The 24,588-nt window shown below is 54.1% G+C and overlaps 1 protein-coding gene across 1 annotated transcript; it reads left to right on the forward strand.

Annotated features, from left to right (window-relative positions):
* Positions 1 to 125: 125 nt before the first annotated feature.
* ZNF282 (zinc finger protein 282) lies at positions 126 to 22,897 on the forward strand. The gene is made up of 8 exons (XM_088018263.1): positions 126 to 387; positions 2,663 to 3,082; positions 9,639 to 9,765; positions 10,291 to 10,410; positions 11,954 to 12,073; positions 14,277 to 14,390; positions 15,981 to 16,094; positions 22,119 to 22,897. The coding sequence occupies exons 1-8, from the start codon at positions 223 to 225 to the stop codon at positions 22,889 to 22,891; spliced, it is 1,953 nt and encodes a 650-aa protein (XP_087874389.1). The 5' UTR covers positions 126 to 222; the 3' UTR covers positions 22,892 to 22,897.
* The last annotated feature ends 1,691 nt before the right edge of the window (positions 22,898 to 24,588 follow it).

Consider the following 24,588-nt stretch of genomic DNA (forward strand, 5'->3'; position numbering starts at 1 on the left):
GCCTGGGCCCCGAAGTGGCCCCCGCCAGTCCCCGCAAGCGGGCAGGAGCTCGGAGACCATTGGCTGGCAAGCTGGCTGCGCAGGGGCGGGGAGCGCCGCCGAAGGGGACTGTTTGCTCCTACGGGCTGTAGATGGAGCTGTCCGGCCCCGGCGAGGGGGAAGGCGCCTGGAAAACGTTCTTCTTCTCCCTGGCCGGCCCGAGCGGGGAACAGCACTCCCAGGATGCAGTTTGTGTCAACACGGCCGCAGCCTCAGCAGCTGGGCATCCAGGGCCTGGGGCTGGACAGCGGGAGCTGGAGCTGGGCCCAGGCTCTGCCCCCGGAGGAGGTCTGCCACCAGGAGCCGGCGCTGCGCGGGGAAATGGCCGAGGGAATGCCGCCCATGCAGGTGGGTGCACCCCCGCCCAGCGCCATGGCCGCGCCGCCTGGCCGTGGGGGCGGGGCGCGGGGCTGCGGGGCTGGGGGTGCGGGCGCGGGGCTGCGGGCGCGGGCGCGGGGCTGCGGGCGCCTGGGGGCGGGGGGGGGGGGCGTCGGCTCCGGAGGGCTCTCGGTGTGCGGGCGCCGAATCGGAGGCCCGGGGTGGGCCGGGGCGCGGGCGGACTCGCGCGGCAGGCGGGGCGCAGCGGCCCCCAGCAGGCCCGGCCCCGAGTCCCGCGCCCGGCCCCGGTGCCGGAGCAGGCCCGGCCCGCGCGCGCCGCCGAGCAGCAGGCCCCGAGGCCGCGTGCTGCCCGGGCCCGGTGCCCGCGCCCGGAGGAGGCCCCGCGGGGAAGGCGGCGGGGACGTAGCGGAGCCGTGACCGCGGCCCGCACCCCGGCCCGGGCTCCTCTTCGCGCACTTGTGCCCGGGCCCCGGCTGTGTGCGCACCGGAGTGCCCCATCGGGTTCACACCCTAGCCACCTGGACAAAAAGATTTGTATTAATGTTGTATTGCCATCTCTCACCAAGTATAACGTGTCATTCACTTTTCTTTTGCATCGGGTGTGACGGAGGAAGGGGGCCATTGAGAGGTGACTTTGCCGTTGGCAAACTTGGCTACACACTGGAGTCACCTGAGCAGCTTTTAAGACTCCTGACGCCCAGACTTCGTCCCCAGCCAGTGAAATCAGCGTCTCTGGGTGGAGAGTAGACACCCGTCAGTTCTTGAAGCTTCATAAGGATCGCAGTGTGCGCCCGAGTTTTGAGAGTCAGTGCTTTGGAGTTGTGTACTGTGTACAACGTGAGGCGGTGGTGTTGATCGAGAGTTGAGTCGTGTTCCCCGGGCGAGTGTGGGAACTGACCCTGGGCTGACCCTGCAGAAGCCCCTCTGCTTCTAGCCCGCGTCTCCACCGGCTCTGACCAGTTAGCCAGGAGTTGCTGTGTGGGATCTTTTTTCGGCCTTACCTCTCCAAACCCTCCAAAAGTCGTTTGGGCCTGGTGACGCTCTGAACTTCCACCGTCAGCCCTTGTCTCCTCTGGGCTGTCAGGAGCGAGGCCTGCCTGAGCTCAGATGGATGGCTTTGATGGAAGCCCGGCCTCCTTACTTGGCGGGGCCTGACACCCAGGGCCCTGCTCCTCATTAGCCCACATCTCGGAGCAAGTCCCTGGAAGCAGTGGGGTGTTCCTCTGCGGCTGTCACAGCTGTTCTGAGTTAGGGCAGTTGGCATGCGTGTCCCTGGCCTGCCCACGTCGCCTCTCAGCAGCAGGCCTCCGCTTTGCCCAGCCTGAGGGCCTCATCAGCAGCGACAGGGAGGAAAGAAAATGACACCTGCCATCCCACATGGCAAGGAGAGTGGGCTATCAGCCCTGCTGTTGGCCAGGAAGCCCTGGGTACTGGTATACGGTGTGGGGCCAGTTCCCCGGTCACCAGGGAACTGGGACCACCCTCTCTTGGTCATAGGGCTCAGCTCCCAACGCAGACCCATGGGGCCTCACCTTCCAGGGGCAGGAAGCAGACTGGAAAGTCTTTCAGGCATGTCCCCTCTTTAGCGAATGACGTTTTTTGGCAAACCTATTTTCATTTTAGAAAATATGAATCAGGAGTTGGATATGGAAAAAAGGCTGCTCGTCTGCTCACTCACTTGGGCTCTCTGGGGTCTCCCTTGGTCACAGCTGCCAGGTATGGGGGCAGCACTTACCTGAACCGTGCTTTTGTTATCCGCAGCACCTAGCTCTGCTCCCGTGGGCAGTGACACCAGGAGCCGTGGAATGACCGGCCACATCTCTGTGCCTCAATTCCATCATTTTTAAAGCAGAGATCCTCATTCTTGCCCTAACCTGCTTGGAGATTGCAGGGGAGATTAGGGTCAGGTGACTTAGGCAAGAATTCTTACTTTGAATCAGAAGGCACTAGGTGACTCGAGAGAGAGTTCATCATCAGGTCTAGCCCCCGAGGAGACACCTGCGCTGTGAAAGCAGCAGGTGACATTGCAGGCGGGGGTCTGCAGCCTTGACTTACGAAGGGTCAGGTGGGTAAACGAGTGACCAATCTTGATGGGAAGGTTGGCCGGGTGGCTCCTCGAGCTAGTGCTGGGGCCAGGAATGAACACCATAGCCTGGGGGGTGGGGGCACGGTGGAGGGGCGAGAGTCTGCGGCGTCTGATTAGTTGTTCTCTGTTCCCCGGCCCCCCTCCCCGCCTCACATAGGCTCTCAGCCTCCCACTGTCACTTTCTCCCCCTGCACACAGGCTCAAGAGTGGGACATGGATGCCCGGCGACCGATGCCTTTCCAGTTCCCGCCCTTCCCAGACAGGGCACCTGTCTTCCCTGACCGCATGATGAGAGAGCCCCAGCTGCCCACGGCAGAGATCTCACTCTGGACCGTGGTGGCCGCCATCCAGGCTGTGGAAAGGAAGGTGGAGGCCCAGGCCAGCCAGCTGCTAAATCTGGAGGGGCGGACAGGGACGGCCGAGAAGAAGCTGGCCGACTGCGAGAAGACGGCCGTGGAGTTCGGCAACCACATGGAGAGCAAGTGGGCCGTGCTGGGGACCCTGCTGCAGGAGTACGGGCTGCTGCAGAGGCGGCTGGAGAACATGGAGAACCTGCTGAGGAACAGGAACTTCTGGGTCCTGAGGCTGCCCCCGGGCAGCAAGGGGGAGGTCCCCAAGGTACGTGGTGGTCCCCAGGGACAGGGATGGAAGTGAGGACCAGCACACGTCAACGAAACTCTCAATTTCATTCGGCCGGTCCTTCCCACAAAATTTTCTGGCTCCCTCTTGTATGACTTCAGTGTCTTTCTCTCTCTCTCTTTTTGTTTTTTGAGAGAGAGAGAGAGTCCCCGGGTGGGGGGGCAGGGAGGGAGGGGCAGAGGAAGAGGGAGAGAATCTAAAGCAGACTCTCCTGAGCGTGGAGCTGGACGTGGGGCTCGATCTTATGACCCCAAGATCATGACCTGAGCCAAAATCAAGAGTTGGACGCTCAACTGACTGAGCCCCCCAGGTGCCCCTGATTTCAGTGTCTCTTAAAGCCTGCCTCCACTTAAATAACTGAGTCATGAATGTTCTACCCCCATGAGGCTGCCCTCCACCCATTCCCCACAGAATCTGCCTGCTTCTGTCTGTCAGGCTTTCCTGTCACCTTTCCCAGTACCCCCGAGGTATCTGGGTGTCTGCAGACTCCTGCCACTCGTCATGCTTGGGTTTTCCACTTGGCACCCACAGAGGACCATTTGTCATTGGTTATCTTTGTACATGCTCATTTGAATGCGGCTGAGACAAACCACGCAAACTGGAATTGCTAGGAAGTTGTGACCATCCCCTCTGTGGCCTTTCTTGCAGCTCAGAATTCATGTTCCATTCCCCCCCTCCCATTCCCTCGCCTCCTGCACCCACCCCAACCCTCCTACGCACTGGATCATCAACATTGTACTGTCAATCGATGACCCAGCCTTCTGGTCTACCGAGAACATGGAGTCACTACAAGAGGCACACATTCAGCCATGACCCTCATCCACCCGATGCTGCCTCGAGCCTGTTGCCTTCCCTGTTCCCGCAGCCTCGCCGGCCCACCCTTCCCCCCTGTGCTGACTCCCCCACCCACCTGCCTTCCCCCCATTCTCCTCTGTGTCATCAGCTCTTCCTCCTACTGGTCGTTCTAGACGTCCTAGAACATCACCCATCTCTGTGATGAAAATCTCCCTAGGCTCTACCTCTCCCTGCAGTTAGTGCCTCATTTCTCCGCTCCTCTTTAAGCAGACTTCCTTAAACATGTATTTGCTGTGTCCAGTTCCTTCTCTCCCTGTCCTTTTTAACCTTTTTATTATAGAAAACTCAGACGTCCACACAAGTACATAGAATAGTGTGAGGAACCATCATGGACCCATCATCCAGCTTCCACAGCTGGTGGCTCTTGGCCAGTCTTGTTTCCTCTAAAGCCCCCACCCATATCCCCTCCTGTTTTATTTTGAAGCCAATCTCAGGTGTCAGTCTTTTTTCTTTTTTTTTTTTTTTTTCTGGTAATATTTCAGTGTGTAGCTCTGGAAGGTAGAGACTCTTTTTCTGAAATACGACCTCAGTGTTGCTACCACTGCCATAAAAGCCTCCGCCTACTCAAGTATCCAATCAGTGTTCAAATGTTCTTGTCTTCCAAACATGGTTTAATTTGTTTTCTATTAGTTTGTCTGAATCAGAACTTAAGAAGGGGCTATGTCTTTGAAGTCTTGTTAAATCTGTCAGTTCCTCCTTCATCTCTCTCATTTTTCCTTGAAATCCATCTGTAGAAGAAACTAGGCCTCACATCCTCTTGAGTTTCTGACTGTCCGGATTCTGCTGCTGCATCCTCCACGGTCTCATTGAACGTGTTCCTCTATTCTCAGTATTCCGGTAAGGTGGTGATTGGATCATTCTGGAGTCTCTGCCAATCAGGCTTCTGCTCCCACCTCTCCATCCTGTTGGTCTTGCCAACGACCTCATGATGTCCACACTCAGTTCTCCCTTCATCTTCTCTGCCCTGAAGGTGGCATTGCATGCAGGTGGCCACCCCCTCCTTGAGACACCTTTTCACGGGGCTTCCAGGTGACCTCCCCTGATTCTGTTCCTATCTCCTAGTGACTCCTGCTCAGTCTCCTTCACGGGCTTCACCTTCTTTTCCCGACCTTTTATGTTTGGAGTGGTCCAGGGCTGGGTAATGACCTTTGGCTTATTATCTACACTCCCTCCCTCATGATTGCACTCAAGTCTCGGGGTTTTAAATGCAGCCTGTGTCCTGTCAGCTTCCAAATGCAGTCTCCCCCGCCCACTCTCTCCCTGTCTCTTGCCCAGACTTCTTCAATGCTAGATTCACATGCTTACCTGCTAATGCAGCGGGACTCGGTAAATATCTTAGATTTAACATGACCAAACCGAACTCCCATCTTCCGCCTGAAACCTGTTCTACCCCATCCTCGTCTCCGTGAAGACAGCGCTACCCTTCCAGTGGCTCAAGCCAAAAACTTTGGGGTCATGTTTGCTTCTTCTCTTTCTCAGCCCTCCTTCTGATATATTAGTAAATGCCGTCTGACTTTTCTTCAAAATACTGTCCCCAGGCTGACCACTCCTTTCCACCTCCACTGCTCCCACCATCGTCTGGTGAGAGACTCCGTCACCTCGCCTCTGATAGTTGCCGTGGCCTCCTGCGTGGTGTTCTTGTCTCCGTCCTTGTCCCTCACCCTATACGATCTGTTCTCAGCACAGTAGCCAGAGTGATCCTTTAAAAATATAAATCGGTTACCTCTGCTTAAAACCCCCAACTGGCTTACTACCTCATGCAGCATAAAAACCCCCGTTCTGTCAGGGGCCCCCTCTCGGGCCCCACCTTTCTGACCTCATCTGCCCTCCGCCCATCTTGTCCACTCCTTCCCAGCCACACAGTCTCACCTCAGGGACCTCCCTCCGCAGGAAAGCTCCCTCCTTGGGACCCTGCCTAGCTCCCTCCCCATCGCTTCCATGGAAGGTCTGCCCTTCCATGGCCCCCCAACACCAAAGAACCACACCCCCCCAGTCCCAGCACTCTCTTTTCCCCGTCCCTGCTCCCATGTTCTCCAAAGCACTGTACCATCGGGCACCTTAAATATTTACTTCTTTTTTTGTCTTCTTGGATGGTCTTCCCTGGCCAGAATGCAATTTCTGCTTGGTTCACCGCTGTGTCTCCTTGCCTATAACTGCACCGGCTTCAGTCAGTATCCAGAAAGTGTTTGCTGAGTGACTGTCCAGCTGGAGAGCTCCCACTTTCATGTGAGGGACTGGGTCTTCTAGGTCTCACTATCTTTTGGAAAGAAGTAAAGTATAAGTAAATAATTTTGTAAGTAAATGCCCAGCTGGTCACCCTGAATTTCAGTGTTCTCATCTATAAGATGAAGATGATAACACATTTATGACACGGGTTGTGAGGATTCACTGATTTTGTGGATGGACAACACTATGTACCCTGTCGTCTTAGTTTTCTTTCTTTCTTTTTTTTTTTTTTTAAGATTTTATTTATTTGACAGAGACACAGCGAGAGAGGGAACACAAGCAGGGTGGAGGGGCAGAGGGAGAGGGAGAAGCAGGCTTCCCAAGGAGCAAGGGAGCCCGATGTGGGGCTCGATCCCAGGACCCTGGGATCATGACCTGAGCCGAAGGCAGACGCTTAACGACTGAGCCACCCAGGTGCACCTGTCATCTTAGTTTTCTATTGCCGTGTAGCAAATTACTCCCAAAACTTAGCAGCCTAAAAAAAGTAATTATTTGCCATCTTGCAGTTTCTGTGTGTTAGGAATTCAGGAGCAGCTTGGCTGAGTGATTCTGGCTCAGAGTCTCATGAAGTTATAATCAAGCTATTGACTGAGTTGGTGGTGATCTGAAGACCTGGCTGAGGCCTGAGGATCTGCCTCCAGGACGGCCCACTCACTTGGCTGTTGGCAGAGCCTCAGTTCTTCACTGTGCGGACCTCCCAACATGGCTGCTTGAATGTCCTCACAACATGGCAGCTGGCTCCCCCCAGAGTGGGTGAGCCAAGAGAGAGACCCGGATGGAGCTGTCCTGTCTTTTATGACCTAGTCTCAGAAATTGTACACATCACTCCTTAATGTGTTTGTTAGAAGCAAGTCACTAAATCCTGCCCACGCTCAATGGGAGGAATATTAGGCTCTACTTTTTGAAGGGACTGCCAAAGAATTTGTGGGCATATTTTAAAACCCACCCCCATAAAGCACCATGAGAGAGTTAATTAATGTTGCTATTAATAGTTATAATTCATTGTGTACTGTTGGCCATGCTAAGTGCATTCTCTTTGTCAGATTCAAGGAAGGCTCTTGTCTATCAGATCCTTTGTGCCTCCTGGATTCTAGTGTGTCTGTTAATTGGCTGACAGATAATTCACAGGCAGTCTTTTCTGTCCAGCTAGACTGTAGGCTCCCTGCCGTCTCTGGCCAGTCTCGGACTTCTGCTGTATCCTGGCACAGGGAAGTTTTTATGTAGTGATGTCTCTTTCCAACTGTGAGAATATGATTCCAGAATTGTGACTCTTCATAAAAATGGTGAGGTGAGGCAGAGGAGTTGGCATGTTGGAAAAGATGATGAACTTGGTGTTGGATACATTTAGTTTGAGGTACTTAAGAAGTGATTAAACGGAGCCCCTCAGAGGGCTGTTGAAATCTGAACTCTAAAGGGAACACGGAAAACTGAAGAGTATCGTCCGCAAAGAGGTAACCACTGAAGTTGTGCAAAGAATGACCTTGCTGAGGGAAAAATGAAGGGACAGGGAAAGCTAAGGGCAGAACCTTGGGGTTGGGGGAGGAAGAGAAGGCAGTAAGCTGAGTGGGCAGGAGGAAGCAGAGTCGTGGAAAACAAGCAGGAGAAGATTCCAGAAAGGCGAACTGCCCTTGCGAAGAGGTCTGAAAGGGTAAGGGTTAACAGGAGGCTGCTGACGGCCTTCCAGGGTGTGGTTTCAGAGCATGGGGGGTTCATCGACAGATTTTAAGGCGTTAAAGGATGCATGGATCGTGAAGAAGGAAACACAAAGCATGCCTCTTGGGGTGTTTCAAGTGAAGAAGGAGGGTAGAGTCGCTTGAGATGACAGAGTTGAGTGGCGGTTCATCTTAGGTTGGATGACCCACAAGGGAAAGCCACTGGAGAGGGAGAGCCTGAGATGTCAAAGAGAAAAGTTTGTTTGAGTTGAGTTTCACAGGCAGGGGCTGGAGGAGAAATGAGGGGCACATTAGCGGGGGGTTGGCTTGGTGAGAAGGGCAAGGGAGTCAGGATCCAGGACAAATGGGGAAGACTGGGGAGGGGCTGGGGAGAGGGGAGAGTTTGGAAGAAGCCTCCCAGAGAGCACAGGAGAGGGCCACAAGATCCACCAGAGGCTTCCAAAGCAGCCTTGGGTGGGACAAGTGGTATGAATGTAGGGAGGGTGTCGCCTGCAGAACTGTGTGACTTTTGTCCAGGGGCAGGACATGAAAATGAAGAAGGTGGTCTGTATTGGTTTTCGTGGCTTGGGGATATGCCCCAGTCTGGTGGAAGGTCCAGGAAATTAAAAGTTCTGTTCTGTCTCTAAAGATGAGTGGTGGGTGAGCTCTCAGTCAGTGGGTGACATACAGCTGCGCACACCACACCTGCACAGGATACCCGCAGGGTTATGAGCGGCTGATGTGAGAGCAGGTATTTCTAATTTGTGTAAAGGCACTGCGCACTCACCGAGCTGGACACCAGTGAGCCTGGAGTGCAGAGGGCTGGTCCTTTCCTAATGGGTATGGAGGTGCCACATAGGCTGGCTTTGGCCCTGTGTGCAGTGGACTCAGATTAGGGCCGGGGAGAAGGAAAGGGTTGGATTTCTGAGTGCGAGTGGAAGGCTGGTCCCGTGGGTGTGAGAGTGGGGGGGTGGGTGGGGGCAGGGCTGGGTGTCCGAGAAGGGAAGTTCAGATGTTAAAGTCATGAAGTGAAACAGTTCTGAACGATGTGGGCCAAGGCCAGGCCATGCTGCTGAGCATCCGAGATGAGTCCAGACGAGGACCGTTGTCAAACCGAAGTAATAGTTTTATAGAACAGACGAGACCACCTAGAATAACAGGGGCCCGGCATCTGGGATGGATGACTCAGGCTGCGGTGGAACTTTCTAGTATTGGCAACAGCCAGCCACTCATCGTATTCAACAAATATTTACTGGCTCCAGACTCTGTGCTTCTAGATGCTTGGGATATAGCACTGAACGAAACAGATCAAGACCCTGGAGCTCTAGCGCATGCCCTTAGATTTACATGTTTTAATGACAGAAATGTAACTGTGTACCTTACGGAGGTAACCTGACTGGAAAGACAGGTTTTGTAACAGGGTTTTACTGTGCTCGGCTCACTGATCCCCTCTTGGAGAACCTTCCACACCTCTGTCACCCTGAGTGCCGAAAGCAGCACATTGACATTGGCTTTACCTTCAGGGACCCAGGTTCCCTAAACATGGAATTACAGAGGATATGCTTAAATGCGTTTAAAAAAAAAAAAAAAAAGTTAGTGTTGACCATCCTTGTTTGGGGAGCCCGAGAAGATCAGGAATAGAGTGGGCTGACTCCACTCCTGTGGACTGGGCTGGGATTTGGGGGATGGGGAGCCATGGCAAGCAGAAGCAGGCTCTAGGGTAGAAGGGGCCCTGTGGCCGACGGAGGGGAGGCTGTGGGGAGAAGCAAGCAGGTGTCAGACTAAAACTCTTCTTGGCCAAGGTTCCCGTGACGTTTGTCGACATCGCTGTTTACTTCTCTGAGGATGAGTGGAAGAACTTGGACGAATGGCAGAAGGAGCTTTACAACAACCTTGTTAAGGAGAACTATAAAACCCTGATGTCCCTGGGTAAGAGCCCCTTCCCTCCTCCAGGGCAAGCAGTCTGCGCAGAGGGCAGTAAAACGCTTATCAGCCCCGGCAAAGTGTTTGTGTTCATCCCTAATGGAAACGCAAGTAACTATCTGCTCATAACACTATAAAGATAGAATGAGTATAACAAGATGACAGTTAGAAAGCCAGGAACGGACAGGGCCTGTCACTATAGCATTGAGCTCCGCACTGCTTTTGTTCCGGAATACGGCCAGACTGCATCATTGGCATGTGGCTATATGCTACCTCCCCATGGATGAGCCACAGTCTGTCTGCTGTTGGCTTTCGGAGTCCTGCTATTTCTACACTGGAAATTGGGGATCTGTTGGCTTGTTTTCAGGGTTCCTTCTAAGAGATGAGCTGACATAGGTATCAGCGACCACCGAGAGGGGCTCTCTGCTGGGGAGGGGGTCTTGGGTTGGGGAGACTTCTGCGGCTGCCCTTGATCCGGATCCGTTGGTCAACTTCATTGTGTGTCCTTCCTTCCCCTTCAACTCATTCCAGACACGGAGGGTGCAGTGCCCAAGCCAGATGCTCCATCCCAGGTGGAGCCCAGGGAAGAGCCTTGCATGTGGGAGCAGCGTGACCCAGAAGAGAGAGAAATCCTAATGGATCCAGACACAGGTGATGGTAGCTGAAAAGAGCCCCAGGTCCAGGGCAGGGCAGGAGAGGAGCCGAGGAGATGTAGTTCCTGACAGCGCTGCCCCTGGTCAGCTCTCACTGGGATGGAAGGTTCCAGGGCTATAGTCCTGGCTGTGCCCCGGAGGCCTTTCGTCAGGCCCTCAGCTCTCCTGAGTGGTGCTGCCCTTGGTGCAGCCGAGCCTGAACTGTGTTCTCTCCCTTATCATACAAACTCTGCCCTTCTTCAGGAAGTTCCTTTTTTTTTTTTTTTTTAAGATTTTTTATTTTTTATTTATTTGACAGAGACACAGCGAGAGAGGGAACACAAGCAGGGGGAGGGTGAGAGGGAGATGCGGGGCTCGATCCCAGGACCCTGGGACCATGACCTGAGCCGAAGGCAGACGCTTAACGACTGAGCCACCCAGGCACCCTACTTCTGGAAGTTCCTTTAAAAGGTCACTCAGAGGCAGCCCCTTCCTTTCCAGTTTGTTCTCTTTATTGGAATATAATTCATATGCCATAAATAAAGTCACCCTTTTAAAGTGTATAATTCGGGGGTTCACAAAGTTGTGCAGCCATCACCATGATCTAATTCCAGAACATCTTCATCGCGGGAAATCCCGGACCCGTGAGCAGTCACTCCCACACCCCCCAGCCCCCGGCCCCCAGCCAGCACTGATCAACTCTGTCTCTGTGCATTTGCCCTTTGTGGACAGTTCATCTGGCGGCCTGCTCCCCCTCTTCAAGCCCTGCAGGGTCTGAGGTCAGCAGCTGGGGCAGCCCTTCACGCTTACGGCCCTGGACCTCAGCAGTGTCACCTAGTTGTCATCCATCCCTGTGCGTGCACTGGCACAGTGACCACTGTGCCCGTGTTGTGGGTGGAGCGAGCAGGCCGAGAGCCAGAGAGGTCGGCTGCCTCACCTGCTGGGCTGGGGGCACAGTGGAAACCAGGAGCCAAGTCTTCCGGTTCCTCCTCTGATCCCCCCCGGCCACCTGAGCCGCCTGCTCTCAGGGCTAGTACGTCACACCACAGAACATCAGAAGGATACACCCTGTTTGTCACATCTTGGGGTCTACAGAGAGGATATATCATTGTCCTGTATGTGTGAGGACGCTGCATTATCCATCCAGGATAGGGCCAGGCGGAAGGCTGGTAATGGTGTGTGTGTGTGTGTGTGTGTGTGTGTGTGTGTGTGTGTGTGTGTGTGTGGCCACCTCTCTGACTGGGGTGAGAAATGAAAATGAACATCTTGTACACAGAGGTCAAACTTCTGGCCTTGTCCTGATTAGCACCAAACCCAGGCTGGGCCGTTTTTTTGGAACTCTCTCCGGGCCTCATTACACCTCATCTCGCGGTTTGGCCTACCCCTTTGTCCTGAATACTGATTATTTTTCTGCTCCCAGAACCTTCTGCTTCCCACAGTTGCCCACAGGAGCCCGAGGCTCCCGTGCTGATAGGTGCAGTCAGCTGCATTTCTGACCCCAAGAACATCTGGGTGATGATTGTTCAGAAAAAACACCAAATGACATCCTTCTCTCTCCCCAGGAGCAGAGCCCCTGGTGTCTGCACAGGATTCATCCTCGCAGGTCAAAAGGGAGGAAGCCCTATGTGTCCGGGGTCAGCGGGGCCTGGAGGAAAGAGCCATCCCCACGGAGTCCATCACTGGTGAGTGAGCCCAGTAGCTGCCCTAAGCCAAGGAGGGAGCGGAAAGGGCCAGCATGGTCTGCAGGCCCCCAGCATCATCCGTCGTGTGTGGCAGACCAGAGGCCAGAGCTGGAAATGTAAGAGTTGGGTCTGGAATGGGCAGAGAGACAGGATTTCCCGTAGGGCACAAACATAGCACATCTGGGCTTAGCTTGTCTGTTACCTCTCTTTTTATATCAGTTTTTAACTATTCCTTCCTCCCCTTGAAGAGGAGCATCAGGCAGAAGTGCTAAGTGTAAGAAACTTCATGATGAGGTGCTGCGGTTGGGGAATATATCAGTCCATAGGACCTGCTCCTGACTGGGAAGAGTTTTCGTTGTTTTCAACAAGTATTTATGGGTTATTACCTCTGTGCCATGGGGTAGTCGGGGGCGGGGCAGGGGTCCTCTTAGGTTACGTTACAGCTGGACTCTGTGTGAGAAGCCTCTGAGAGCATATGTGTATTAGGGTGTTCCAGAGGATCCACAGGGTGTGTGTGGGTATGTATCTGTGTGTGGAGAGAGAGACAGACAGACAGACTGATTTTTAAGGAACTGCCTTCAGTGATTGTGGAGGCTGGCATGTCCAGAATCTGCAGGCTGGAGACCCAGCACAGTCTTCTGGCCGGATTCCCTCTTCCTTGGGGATGGTCTGTTTTTTTCTATGGAAGCCTTCACCTGTTGGAATGAGGCCCACCCACATTATGGAAGGCAGGGGTTGCTGATTGAAATGCAAATCTTCTCAAAAAATAAAATCCGTTTACAGAAACATCTAGAATAATGTGTGGGGGCGCCTGGGTGGCTCAGTCGGTTAAGCATCTGCCTTCAGCTCAGGTCATGATCCCAGGGTCCTGGGATCGAACCGCACGTCCCTGCTCAGCAGGAAGCCTGCTTCTCCTTCTCCCTCTGCCTGCTGCTTTCCCCACTTGTGATCTCTCGCTTTCTGACAAATAAATAAATAAAATCTTAAAAAAAAAATAGAATAATGTCTGGCCAACTATGTGTGTACTGTGGCCTGGCTGTCACAGAATTACCCATCACAAGATCTAGTAACATACTTAGCCACAGGTTAGAGCTCCACAAACCTTAGCCACCCCTTAGTCAGAGCCTCACACTCCCAGGTAAGTGATAGCAGCATCTGAGTGGGGGAAAGGCTGGTCCCTTTCCATCAAGCATGCTCCTGGACGGCGGCACAGTATTAATATCTTCAATTAGCAATAATCACGCCTCGGATAAACTGCCACTGTGCAAAGCTAGTATTAATATCTTCAAAGAAATCTGTAAGAGATAAGAAGGCAATAAAGTTGGGGCACCTGGGTGGCTCAGTCATAAAGCGTCTGCCTCCGGCTCAGGTCATGATCCCGGGGTCCTGGGATCGAGCTCTGCATCGGGCTCCTTGCTCGGCGGGAAGCCTGCTTCTCCCTCTCCCACCCCCCCTGCTTGTGTTCCTGCTCTCGCTGTGTCTCTCTGTCAAATACATGAATAAAATATTAAAAAAAAAAAAAGAAGGCAATAAAGTTAAATGAGTTTTAACAGACCGCAGAGGAAAAACGTAGCATACACCTTAGAAAAAGCCCAATAAGGGGCGCCTGGGTGGTGCAGTCAGTTAAGCGTCCAACTCTTGGTTTTGGCTCAGGTCATGATCTGAGGGTCGTGAGATTGAGCCCCGCATGGGGCTCTCTGCTCAGCACAGAGTCTGCTTGAGATTCCCTCCCTCTCCCTCTCCCCCTCCTCCTGCTCATGTGCTCATTGTCTGTCTGTCTCTGTCTATCTCCCTAAAATAAATACATAAATCTAAAAAGAAAAAGAAAAATCCCAATAAAGTGGTAGATCTAAACGGCTTCATGGAAGGCAGCCTGTTCTGGAAAATCCCCTTAAGAATACCTCTGTCCATGGTGGTGCTCTGTACTCAAGCTGAGTCTCAGTCTAAGGACTGAAGTTCCCAAAGCACAGAAAGACTCTCTCGAAGTCACAGTGAGTGACGCTTCTGTATAGTATACCCTTATTTGCAGAAAAGCTCCATTAATTGAGGCCACGCCTGCTTAAACCTTTAATTAATTAGCATACTTTAATTATGCCTGAATTTTAGGGAAAAGAAATAATTGCAGGAAATGAGAGATTTACTCAGCACACAAACTTGCAGGCATTTCATGTCCCCTGACGCCTCCGTTGCTCTTTTCCCACAGACTCCCCGGCCTCTGCCCAGGACCTCTTATCCCGGATTAAACAGGAGGAGCACCCATGCGTATGGGATCAGCAGGATCTGGCAGAGAGAGATATTCCAACGGACCCCAATTCAGGTGAGCAAGATACCAGGATGAATATCAAAGACAAGGAGACTCTTACTCAACTTTGTATGCAGGGAAATCAATCTGATCACTTTTGGTTAAAGGCCAATGAAAGGCTCAGAGAATAAAATACAGCATGTTCGGGGCGCCTGGGTGGCGCAGTCGTTAAGCGTCTGCCTTCGGCTCAGGTCATGGTCCCAGGGTCCTGGGATCGAGCCCCGCATCGGGCTCCCTGCTCGGCGGGAAGCCTGCTTCTCCCTCTCCCGCTCCCCCTGCTTGTGTTGCCTCTCTCGCTGTGTCTCTGTCAAATAAATAAATAAAATCTTAAAAAAAAAACAAAACAGCATGTTCTTCAGTTAGATTTTTTTATATCAGTTTTTAACTATTCCTTCCTCCCCTTCGTACGGATTTTAGAATATAACCATTCGTAAAGTACAGAGGACTTTTCTTTTTTTTTTTTTTTAATTTTATTTATTTGACAGAGAGAGAAATAGTGAGAGCAGGAACACAAGCAGGGGGAGTGGGAGAGGGAGAAGCAGGCTTCCTGCCTGAGCAGGGAGAGCCCAATGCGGGGCTCGATCCCAGGACCCTGGGACCGTGACCTGAGCCGAAGGCAGACGCTTAACGACTGAGCCACCCAGGCGCCCCAACAGAGGACTTTTTTAAATGAATCATTAAATTGTTAATTTATTGTGTCAACGTAACTGATACTAAAATTATTTCTGCAACGACAGTTTTTGAACAGTAAGTATAACCAGAAAGGCTTTTAAAAGTTGGGTATATTTCTGTGACAGAAAGAAAGAAATTTACATTTTCTGCAAGTTTTCGTGGGTGAACACTAGTTAAATGTCTTCCAAGAAACTTCTGGGTAGGGTCCAGGCATATAGAACATTAAAGAAGCTCCACCCGTCTGGGGCCTGCACACACATGTGTGTGCGCGTGTGTGCACATGTGTGTGGGGGGGTGTGTACGCACGCACGCGTGTGCTCGCACAGCTGGGGAAGTGCAGTGTCCTCTTGTTTGGTTATGACCCATAGTCACATCCTCCCCCACATACCAGGAAGAGAAGATCAGACATCAAATCTAGCATTCCTTGTTGTTTAAACCCTGCAACTTCACAGTGGAGAAACTGAAGGGGTCCAGGCCAGGAGGGGCAGCCAACCCTTCCTGGTAGAGTCAGCAGTCTACACCTCTCTCGATTCCTTTGTTCACTGCTTCTCTGGAGGCTGGTTCTGAAGTCCTACCACTCAGCCCTTGGTCCTGCGGGCCGTCAGACAGCAGGCTGCCCTCTGGCCTGTTCTGGCCCCAGAGTTTGCTCTGGGGCTCCGTGGACAGAGCTGGGAGACGCAGGTTCCGATCTCAGTTGTGTGTCTGCACAGACACTGGGTCAGGCCGCCTCCTCCCTGGCCGGCTCCCGATGTAGCACAAGCAAGATACCACGTCTGAGGGCAGGGAGGGTGAGAACGGCCAGTGAGAAACTTGAGACCTCTACCGCCACGTGCCCTGCCAGCAGGGACCTCTGCACGTGATGGTTCTCTAACCTCTGATGGGAGGCTCAGTGGACGTGAACAGCATCTCAGACTGCCTTCTTCCCATCAACAGAGTCTCTGATCTCAGCGCACGACATTCTGTCATGGATCAAGCAGGAGGAACAGCCGTACCCATGGGGCTCTCGCGACTCAATGGAAGGAGAGCTCGGATTAGATTCTGGCCCCAGTGAGTAACGCGCCCCCCTGGGGCCCCTGGTCTTTCGTCCATGGGGATGGTTGCTTGCTTCCGCCTCCCGCCGCCCCCCATAGGTGATGTTCTGTCATGCCAGCCTTTCGCCCGTCTGTATCAGAGTGCTGTCCCCTTTCCTTTTGGAGGATGGCCGGTGTATTTCTGTCCTAGGGCTGACTTAACAAAGTACCACAAACTGGGTGGCTTAAAACAACAGAAATGTGTTGTCTCTTCCGGTTCTGGAGACCCAGAAGTCCAAAGTCAAGGGGTCAGCTGGGGCATGCCCTCTCTGAAAGCCATAGGGGAACCCTTTCTTGCCTATCCCTAGCTTCTGGTCTTTGTAGCAAGGGTTAGCATTCCCTTGGCTTGTAGGTGCGTCGCTCCGTCTCTACCTTTGTCCCCCGTGGTATTCTGCCTGCGTGTCTTTGTCTTCACCTGGCTGTCTTCAGGGCCTACCCTCCTCCAATCTGACCCCATCTTAACTAATTACCTCTGTGAAGAGCCCATTTCCAAATAAGGTCACTTTCTGCGGTCCTGGGGGTTTAGATTTCAACATGTCTTTCCACGGGACGTCGTTCAGCCCCTTAGAGGAGGGAAAGGAGGGTGGGCTGGGAGGCGGCTGACCCACTGGTACCTGAGCAGGAGGTAATGGTGGTAGTGGCTCACGTACCAGAAAACACTGGCCGGAGTCCCAAGCCAGCCCTGAGCGGGGCACCCCACAGTAACTGGTGAAGCTACTGAAGCTCAGCTAGGGAGAGGGGTTTTGTTTTGTTTTGTTTACCCACAACAGGTATGGGACCAAATGTCTCACCTGACTTGGGTCTCCTGGGTCTTCTTTTGAAGTTCCACTTATTGGCCAGGGACCTTAAGCATATGTTTGTGGATTATTTAACACTTAGCGTCTGGCTGGCATTCCTTGCCAGACCCACTACCATCTCCTTGTTCTCAAGACGGCTGACTTAGCGTCTGCTGGTCAGAGTGTTGAAGGAACAGCTAAACAATATATTCCTTGTGCACACTCCTGACACCCGCCGGGAGCTTAAAGTCCAGGGCAGAGCTGAGGACATAGATTATTTCTGATCTGGAAAGCCATTTAAAAGTCAGGTAAGTGGATCCCAGTGTCTGAGACAAATTTAGTCCGGTCTGGAAGGGCAGGCTGGGGCTGGCGGAGTGGGCAAGGAGCAGTATGCCCTTGTTTCAAATAGAACTTAAAGTGGTTCCTCTTCTGACCTGCTGCTGGGGTGGGGATGGGACAGGGGAAGCCAGGCCACTGTCTGTGAGGACGGGAAGAAGTGCCAGCAATTTCCACTTCTTTCTTGACGGTGCTCAGGCCACTATTTCTGGCCTTGAAGGCATACGTACTAGTTCATCCAACCTCATGCCAGGAATTCTGCCCAAACCTTTGTCCCTCGATGCTACCATCTGATTTTTCCAAGTCGGCTAGGAGTACGTGGCCCTGGACAAGCCTTTTCCTGGAGACCTGTGCGGTTGTGGGGACGGATCTAGGGAAGTCCGTGCAGAGGTTGCAAGGCTTTGCAAGTGACCAGATCATTTTACCTCCTCAATTTGGATACACCGAGTCATAGAATGATTTGCTTCATGTTTTATCTCTGGGAGGCCTTCGAACCTTAGCATTGGGGAGGCAGTGCCCAGAGTTTGGGTGACAGAAGCATCTGGAAATGCTCCTCCTACAGGCCCAGTCACCAGAGCCTCTTGACTTTCTCCCGAAGTGGGCCTGCCTTCCACTTGTTAATGTTGAAATTAGGATCTCACCTGTGATTTCTTTGAAGTTTAAAGACATGGAATCATGTCTTCTGGAGAGGAGCTGGAAGGAGAGAGGGTAGTGGGTGTAGAGAGTAAAACAGAACTATAGGGTATCTGTCCCTGCCAGACTCCTTTCCCCAGCCCCAGGGGTATGCAAGAAAGACCTGGTGTCCTATTTGACTTCAGCCTAATTGGAAGTTACATTTTAGTAAAAGGGATTCCTCAATTGTATATTAAAGAATGTGTATTTTTTTTTAAGATTTTATTTATTTATTAGAGAGAGAGAGAGAGAGAGCAGGGGGGATGGGCAGAGGGAGAGGGAGAGGCAATCTCCCCACTGAGCAGGGAGCCTGACTGGGACTCAATCCCAGGACCCCGAGATCATGACTTGATCCAAAATCAAGAGTCAGACGCTGAACCACCTGAGCCACCCAGGTGCCCCCTAGTTTACATTTTAAGAAGATAAGTTCAGGAACGGACTGCAGTGCAGGGGGAACCATGAGCCAGAAGCAGGGAAGCCTTTTAGGAAGCTAAAGTGGTTGGTACAGAGCAGGTGAAGAGATGACCATTGGTCAGAGTTGGGATGGGGTCAGTGCGCAGGGAGAGAAGTGGACTGGATTCAGGACAGACTCTGGACGTGTTGCTGAGGGATTGTGTGTGGTGGGCGAGCAGTCAAGAGTGACACCCAGGGTTGGGCCCTGAAGAACCAGGAGAGCAACGGTGCCCTTTACTGAAATGGTGAGTCCTGGGAAAGAGCCAGTTTACTGTGTAAACCCAGTGCTCTACATTGGGCCTGTTCGATCTGAGATGGTATCAGGTAGGCAGATGAACGTAGCAGGGTCTGAAGTTCAAGGAAGGGCTCGGGGATACGTGAATTTGGGGGTTGTAGCTTGCAACGACTTCTCATTGCAACTACCTGGAATTAGACCAAACTTTATAGGTGAAGGGCCCTCCTCCACAAGACTGCTCTTATTTACACCCAGCTGCAAGTTCGAGGGTCCCCAGCCCACTCACTCCTAACTGGCTGGCCACAAATCCAGGGGTTCTCATTAACCCCTGAGGTTCAGCAGTTGACTAGAACGGCTCACAGGGCTCAGGAAAGCTACTATACTTAGAATTAGTTTTATTAGAGCAAAAGGATTCAAATCAGAGCTAGCCAAAGGGAGAGATCCATAGGACCAATTCTAGAAGGGTCCTAAACACAGAGCTTCTGTTGTCTGTTCCCTGTGGGATCAGGAGTGTCACTGTCCCAGCACAGTGATGTGTGACAATACACAGAGTATTGCCCATTAGAGAAGCGCACCCAAGCTTCTGTGTCCAGAGTTTGTACTGGAGTTTCTTTATATACTTATGATTGATTGAACTACTTACTGGCCATGAGGTGAACTCATTCTCTAGCCTGTCCCCTCTCCAGAGGTTGGGCTCAAAGGCCCAACCCTCTAATCCTGTCTGTGGATGGTCTTTCTGGCATACCCAGCCCCCATCCTGAGTCCTCCCCGTTAGCTTAAACTGTTTAGTTAGCTTAAACTGTTGAGGCACTTACCGTGAATTACCCCCGTCAGCATAAAACATCAGAGCCTACCACGAATAACAAAGACACTCCTATCACCCTGGAAATTCCAAGGATTTAGAGGCTACCTCCTAGGAACCAAGGACAAAGGCCTGCTAAATAATTACACAGAGGCTCTTTTAAGGCTGGGGCTTCTCTGAGATCTAGGGAGAATGTAGACAAAGAATGAAAGAGGCCCAGGTGTGAGGCTGGAGGAAATCCAGAGGAGCAAGGGCATCACCCAGGCTAAGAGAAGAGACTCTCTGGAGAGAGAGGGAGGGGTCAACTAGCTCAAACACAAGGAGGGGTTGAATATGCTGGATTGGGAAGAGGCAGGTGGATTGATTTGGCAGGTTGGAGGTTGTTGGCAAAAGTTGTTTCGGTGGTGTGCTAGGACACATGCCTGACTGTCAGAGTTTGAAAGCAAACGGTAAAAGCAAGGGTAGCGTACTCATCAGGAATATTGGTATGAAAAGGAACAGAGATGAGGTCAGAGATGAGGTGAGACTCTAGCTGGAGCCTGGGAGCACATGGAGTCCAGCGAGAGTGTTCTTTTTAAGTTGGGGGATAACTGGACCTCTGTCTAGTAGGCTGCTCTCCCATTAGCTTTAGAACCCTGATTCACACTGCCTTGAGGAACAAAGACCTGTCTTCTCCTATAGAACTAAGAGGCAGTTCAGTTTCAGCCTCAGTTGATGCAAGGATGGGGCTACATCATCCGGGACCCAGGTTCTCTCCAGCTCTCGGCTCCGCTTCCTTGGTGTGGCTGGAGCAAGATGGCGGCAGCTGTTCTAAGCAATCACCTCCAGACCAGAGGGAAAGGAAGGGCCATCCTTCCTGCACTCTAAGGAGTGAGGAAGCTCCCAGAAGCCTCCTCCTCAATGTCATCAGCCAGAACGAGGTCCTGTGCTTCTGTCTGAATCAGTTCCCGGCCAGTTAGGTCCAGAGTAAAAGTGCTCACTTTAGAGGCTGAAGGAGAAGGTGTGACGACATTCTTGCAAAGGATGGAAAAGTAGGGCACACTGAGAAGTGTAGTAGGGTACCTCACTGGCGGGGAGGGGGTGCTTTTGAGATTTGTGCAATTTTTTCTAGCTGTCTTCAGCTGCTTGAGCATGGTTGGGGGTCCCCAGGCAAGCAGGGCAGAGGAGAGGAACAGAGGCATAAAGGGCGTTTCATGGCAAGTGACCCCAGTGCTGACCACGGGAGCCACACTGGGTCAGGAGGGGAGATAAAGGGTGAGAAAAGCGGATTGACGCGCACACGGAGTCTGAAGAGTTATCAGGGTAGGATTAGGACTGTTTCAGGCTGGGTTTCCCGGGAAACAGCCCCTGAGATGGGGGCTCCTATGTTTGTGGTTTCCTTGGGGTCCTCTTGAGAATAACACCTATGAAGGAGTGAGAGTAGCAGATTGTGTGGAGGGACAGACAAGGCCCACAGTCAGTCCCCCAGGACTGAAGGCCTGGCACTCGGGATCGAGGCCAGCAGAGTTACTTCAGTCTCCGCTTCTGACCCCTGTCCTGTGGAGGGGGCTCTCTGCCTGCTCAGTTTTGATGGGGATGGAGAGGGCAGGCTGGGCCCCCTGTGCTTAGGGGTGTCGCGTAAGGAGGAGGGGCCTCAGTCAGACACTGATGCGCATGGGGGAGGAGGGGGTCGGAGCATGGTAGATGTGGCCTGAGAAATGGCCTCCAGGGAGCAGAAGGGACCTGGGCCGAGGATGCCAACAGGGGTAGGAACAAAGATTCTTCCACCAGCTGCCCCTCAGTGGAGGAGGGTCTCCTCCAGGGAGAGAGGACTGTGAATGGGCACCTGAGGTGGGGGGGTGGGTGAAGGAGTAAGAAGACCCCTAAATACAGTGGGCACACAAAGGAGTTCTTCAAGCAGAAGTCTGGAGGGCTGGGCCTGGCACGCTGCTCTGCTGCTCAGAGCCTGGACTGGGTGCCCCGCCGACCACCAAGGTAGCGGACGACCTGAGGGTCCGAGGAAAAGGCCGCAGTGTGTGCGCCACAACAGCGCTTTCTAGGGAGGCTGCCGGGGCAGCTGCCTCCACACCGGGGTGGAGAGAGCCCCAGTCCCGTGTGGTCAGGGTGCAGATGGGGTCAGACTCCAGGGTGGGCCCGGGACCATGCTGCTGTTCAGGTCTGAAGGCCACTTGCTTAGAGGAAACCTGACTGAAAATGGCAGCATGGTGTTGGTCTGTGGGCCTCCTGTCTGGCTTTCACCTTGGATACGTTCTGGTACATTCTTTCCCCCCCAGTGGAGAGATTCTCCTTGGATAAATTAGCATTGAACATCAGAATGCAATTAAGTCTTATTATTTCCTGCCAGTTCCCTTCCAACGGGACTTCCGAATAGCTCCATCCCCACACGCATCCCCGCCTCCCTGCCCCTGCTTTCTGGAGCTGTTCCCTCTCCGAACTGCGTGCTGCCTGCTCCACGCACTCCCGGTGCTTCTCCCCCCCCCCCCCACGCCGGGTGGCTTGGGGCAGCCCAGAGCGTCCAGGAGCCCCAGAGCCCCAGGGAACATGGCCGCTGGTCTTGCTCAGTCCCCTCACTTTTCAGAGAAACTGAGGTCCAGGTTGCCTGCGACTCGCACGGAGCCGCAGGGGAAATCGGTTAAGGACCTGGGCCCCTCTCAGGGACGGCGGGGGTGCGGGGCCCGGACCGAGCGCTGTCAGCGTGTCACTTCTCCGCCGTGTCCTCCTCCCCAGGTGACGGCCTGCTGCTGGTGAAGAACCCGCCCCCCGGCCCGCAGCCGCCGCCGCCGCCGCCGGCTCCGCCCAGCCTGCCGGTGCTCCCGGCGGCCGAGAACGCGAACGCGGCGGGCGCCGGGCCCCCCGACGAAGGCTTCCCCGCGCTGGCCCGCGAGCGGGGCGCGGGCGGGGCGCAGGCGGGGGGCGCGGGCGGCGGGGGCGCGGGCGGGGGCCCCGGGGGCGGCGGCGGGGGCGGCGGCTGCGGCAGCTGCTGCCCGGGCGGCCTGCGGCGGAGCCTGCTCCTGCACGGCGCGCGCAGCAAGCCCTACTCGTGCCCCGAGTGCGGCAAGAGTTTCGGCGTGCGCAAGAGCCTCATCATCCACCACCGCAGCCATACCAAGGAGCGGCCGTACGAGTGCGCCGAGTGCGAGAAGAGCTTCAACTGCCACTCGGGCCTCATCCGCCACCAGATGACGCACCGCGGCGAGCGGCCCTACAAGTGCTCCGAGTGCGAGAAGACCTACAGCCGCAAGGAGCACCTGCAGAACCACCAGCGGCTGCACACGGGCGAGCGGCCCTTCCAGTGCGCGCTCTGCGGCAAGAGCTTCATCCGCAAGCAGAACCTGCTCAAGCACCAGCGCATCCACACGGGCGAGCGGCCCTACACGTGCGGCGAGTGCGGCAAGAGCTTCCGCTACAAGGAGTCGCTCAAGGACCACCTGCGTGTGCACAGCGGCGGCCCCGGGCTCAGCGCCCCTCGGCCGCTCCAGGCGCCGCCTGAGCACGACTAGGGCTGGGCTGGGGGAGGGGAGGGCCCGGAGGCGGGAGCAGGGGTGCGGGGGGTGGGTGGGCGGGCCTGGGGGGCGGCCGGAGCACCCCTGATCCTGCCCCTGGTTCTCGGCGCACCTTCCCTCCCTCTATCTGCCAGCTGCTGGAAATTGGGAAGAGGAATTGCACTCCAGACAGGATCCCCCAGGGGTCGGACAGGGGTCCCGTAGACCTGTCTGGCCTAAATGGATGGCCAGCTCATCTCGTAGGGTGGACCAAAGGGCCGGCTGAGCGTCTTTCCTCAGGGAAGGTGCCAGAACGGACAGTGAGGGGGCGAGAGGCTTCGGGCATCCCCCTCAGACACCTAGTGTGCCCGTTTGGCCACTGGAGTCCCGGTTTGTGATCGGGGGAAGCAACTAGGGAGTCTCAGAAGCCCTCTGAGATAAATGAGGTCCTAAGGTTAAGGGATGCGGAGTAAGGAAGCAGAACTGTGACGAGGAGATGAGGAATGAGCTAAGGGGTAACATCTCTGATGACAGCACTGCCTCGCGTTCTAATAGCGCTTTAGACTTTTTTAAACGTGTTTTCTATCCGTTATCCGTTTTCACCCCTAGCCTTTCCCTCAGAGGTACGTGGGGTAGGATTGTCCCTACTGAGAAGAGACCCAGGTGGATGGTTTGCCAAGACGACACAAGAAGAGAGCCGCAGGGCTGGGGCCAGGGCTCCTGACCCCAGTGCAGTGTCCCCCACCACACACACTGCCTACCTCCCATGTCTGAGAGACTTCTGTGGCCTGGCCTCTCTTGGTCTCTCTCTCTCCTGTCTCCTCCCCCTGAGCCACCAAAACTCAGAAGCAGCAGGGGGCCAACTCCTGGGGTTTCTGGGGGTTGGGGAACCCATCAGCAGCTACACAATGCCCTGGGTTGTGCATCTGAAAGGCTCTTCTTGTGTAGGCATTCCTGGGCAGGAGGTCCCCTCCCCCAGCCTGTCCTTCCCACCTCCAGTCCTTCAATCTGGTGCAGCATCTTTTCACTGCCCAGTAGTGACCCGGCCCCCTGGGGCAGCTGGTGCCCTGGGTCAGACCTCACTTTGTTGATTTATTCCAGTTTCCCCAGGGCCAAGGGGTGAAGGAGAGGCTCCTGCTGCCGGAGCAGCCGTCAAGGAAGCGAGTCTCTTCCCAGGAGGGCCGGGCAAGTGGGTGCTAGAGTCTGAGAGCCTCAGTCTCCTGCCCTGAGCCTCCCAACTGGTGCTATCTGTTTAACTGACCATGCTCAAGGACATGGACACAGACCCTACTCTGCCCCAGACCCTGCAGGCGCCTCAGGAGGCGCCCAAAGGACTCCCTTGAGTTGGTGCATCTGCTCCGTGGTCCTGAGGGGCCATGATCTCCATTTCTGCATCTTGCATGACCAGGCACTGGGATGGGGTGGCGCGCCCCAAGACCCTTGTTTGTGTCAAGAATGACTTTTCCTGCTCCTCCCATTGATCCTGCTTCTCTCCCAGTTCAGGGAGCACAGTGGGCAGCCGGCACCCGGCACCACGTTTGTGAGCATTCTGCTTCCACCCTTCCCCTCATCTGCGCCGCTCTGCTTTCCTCAGACCCCTTTTTGCCATGCAAAGGGAATTCTCGAAATTAAATAAACGGTGTCCAGATTGCAGACTGCATTTTCACAAGGCCAGGGGGTTCTGCAGCGTGGCTCCGTAATGAGCTGGAATCCAA

The sequence above is a fragment of the Eumetopias jubatus genome, unplaced genomic scaffold (genome assembly GCF_037043125.1).
Source record: "Eumetopias jubatus isolate StellerSeaLion01/CBP00866 unplaced genomic scaffold, mEumJub1_p1.0 scaffold_14, whole genome shotgun sequence".
Taxonomy (NCBI): Eukaryota; Metazoa; Chordata; class Mammalia; order Carnivora; family Otariidae; genus Eumetopias; species Eumetopias jubatus.

What these genes read in the sequence shown, in the direction of transcription:
- ZNF282 (XM_088018263.1), top strand. Translation starts at nt 223, where the DNA reads ATGCAGTTTGTGTCAACACGGCCGCAGCCTCAGCAGCTGGGCATCCAG. An exon ending in GCAAGGGGGAGGTCCCCAAG is followed by an intron (nt 3,083 to 9,638) that starts GTACGTGGTGGT and finishes TTCTTGGCCAAG; the next exon opens with GTTCCCGTGACGTTTGTCGA. An exon ending in CCTAATGGATCCAGACACAG is followed by an intron (nt 10,411 to 11,953) that starts GTGATGGTAGCT and finishes CTCTCTCCCCAG; the next exon opens with GAGCAGAGCCCCTGGTGTCT.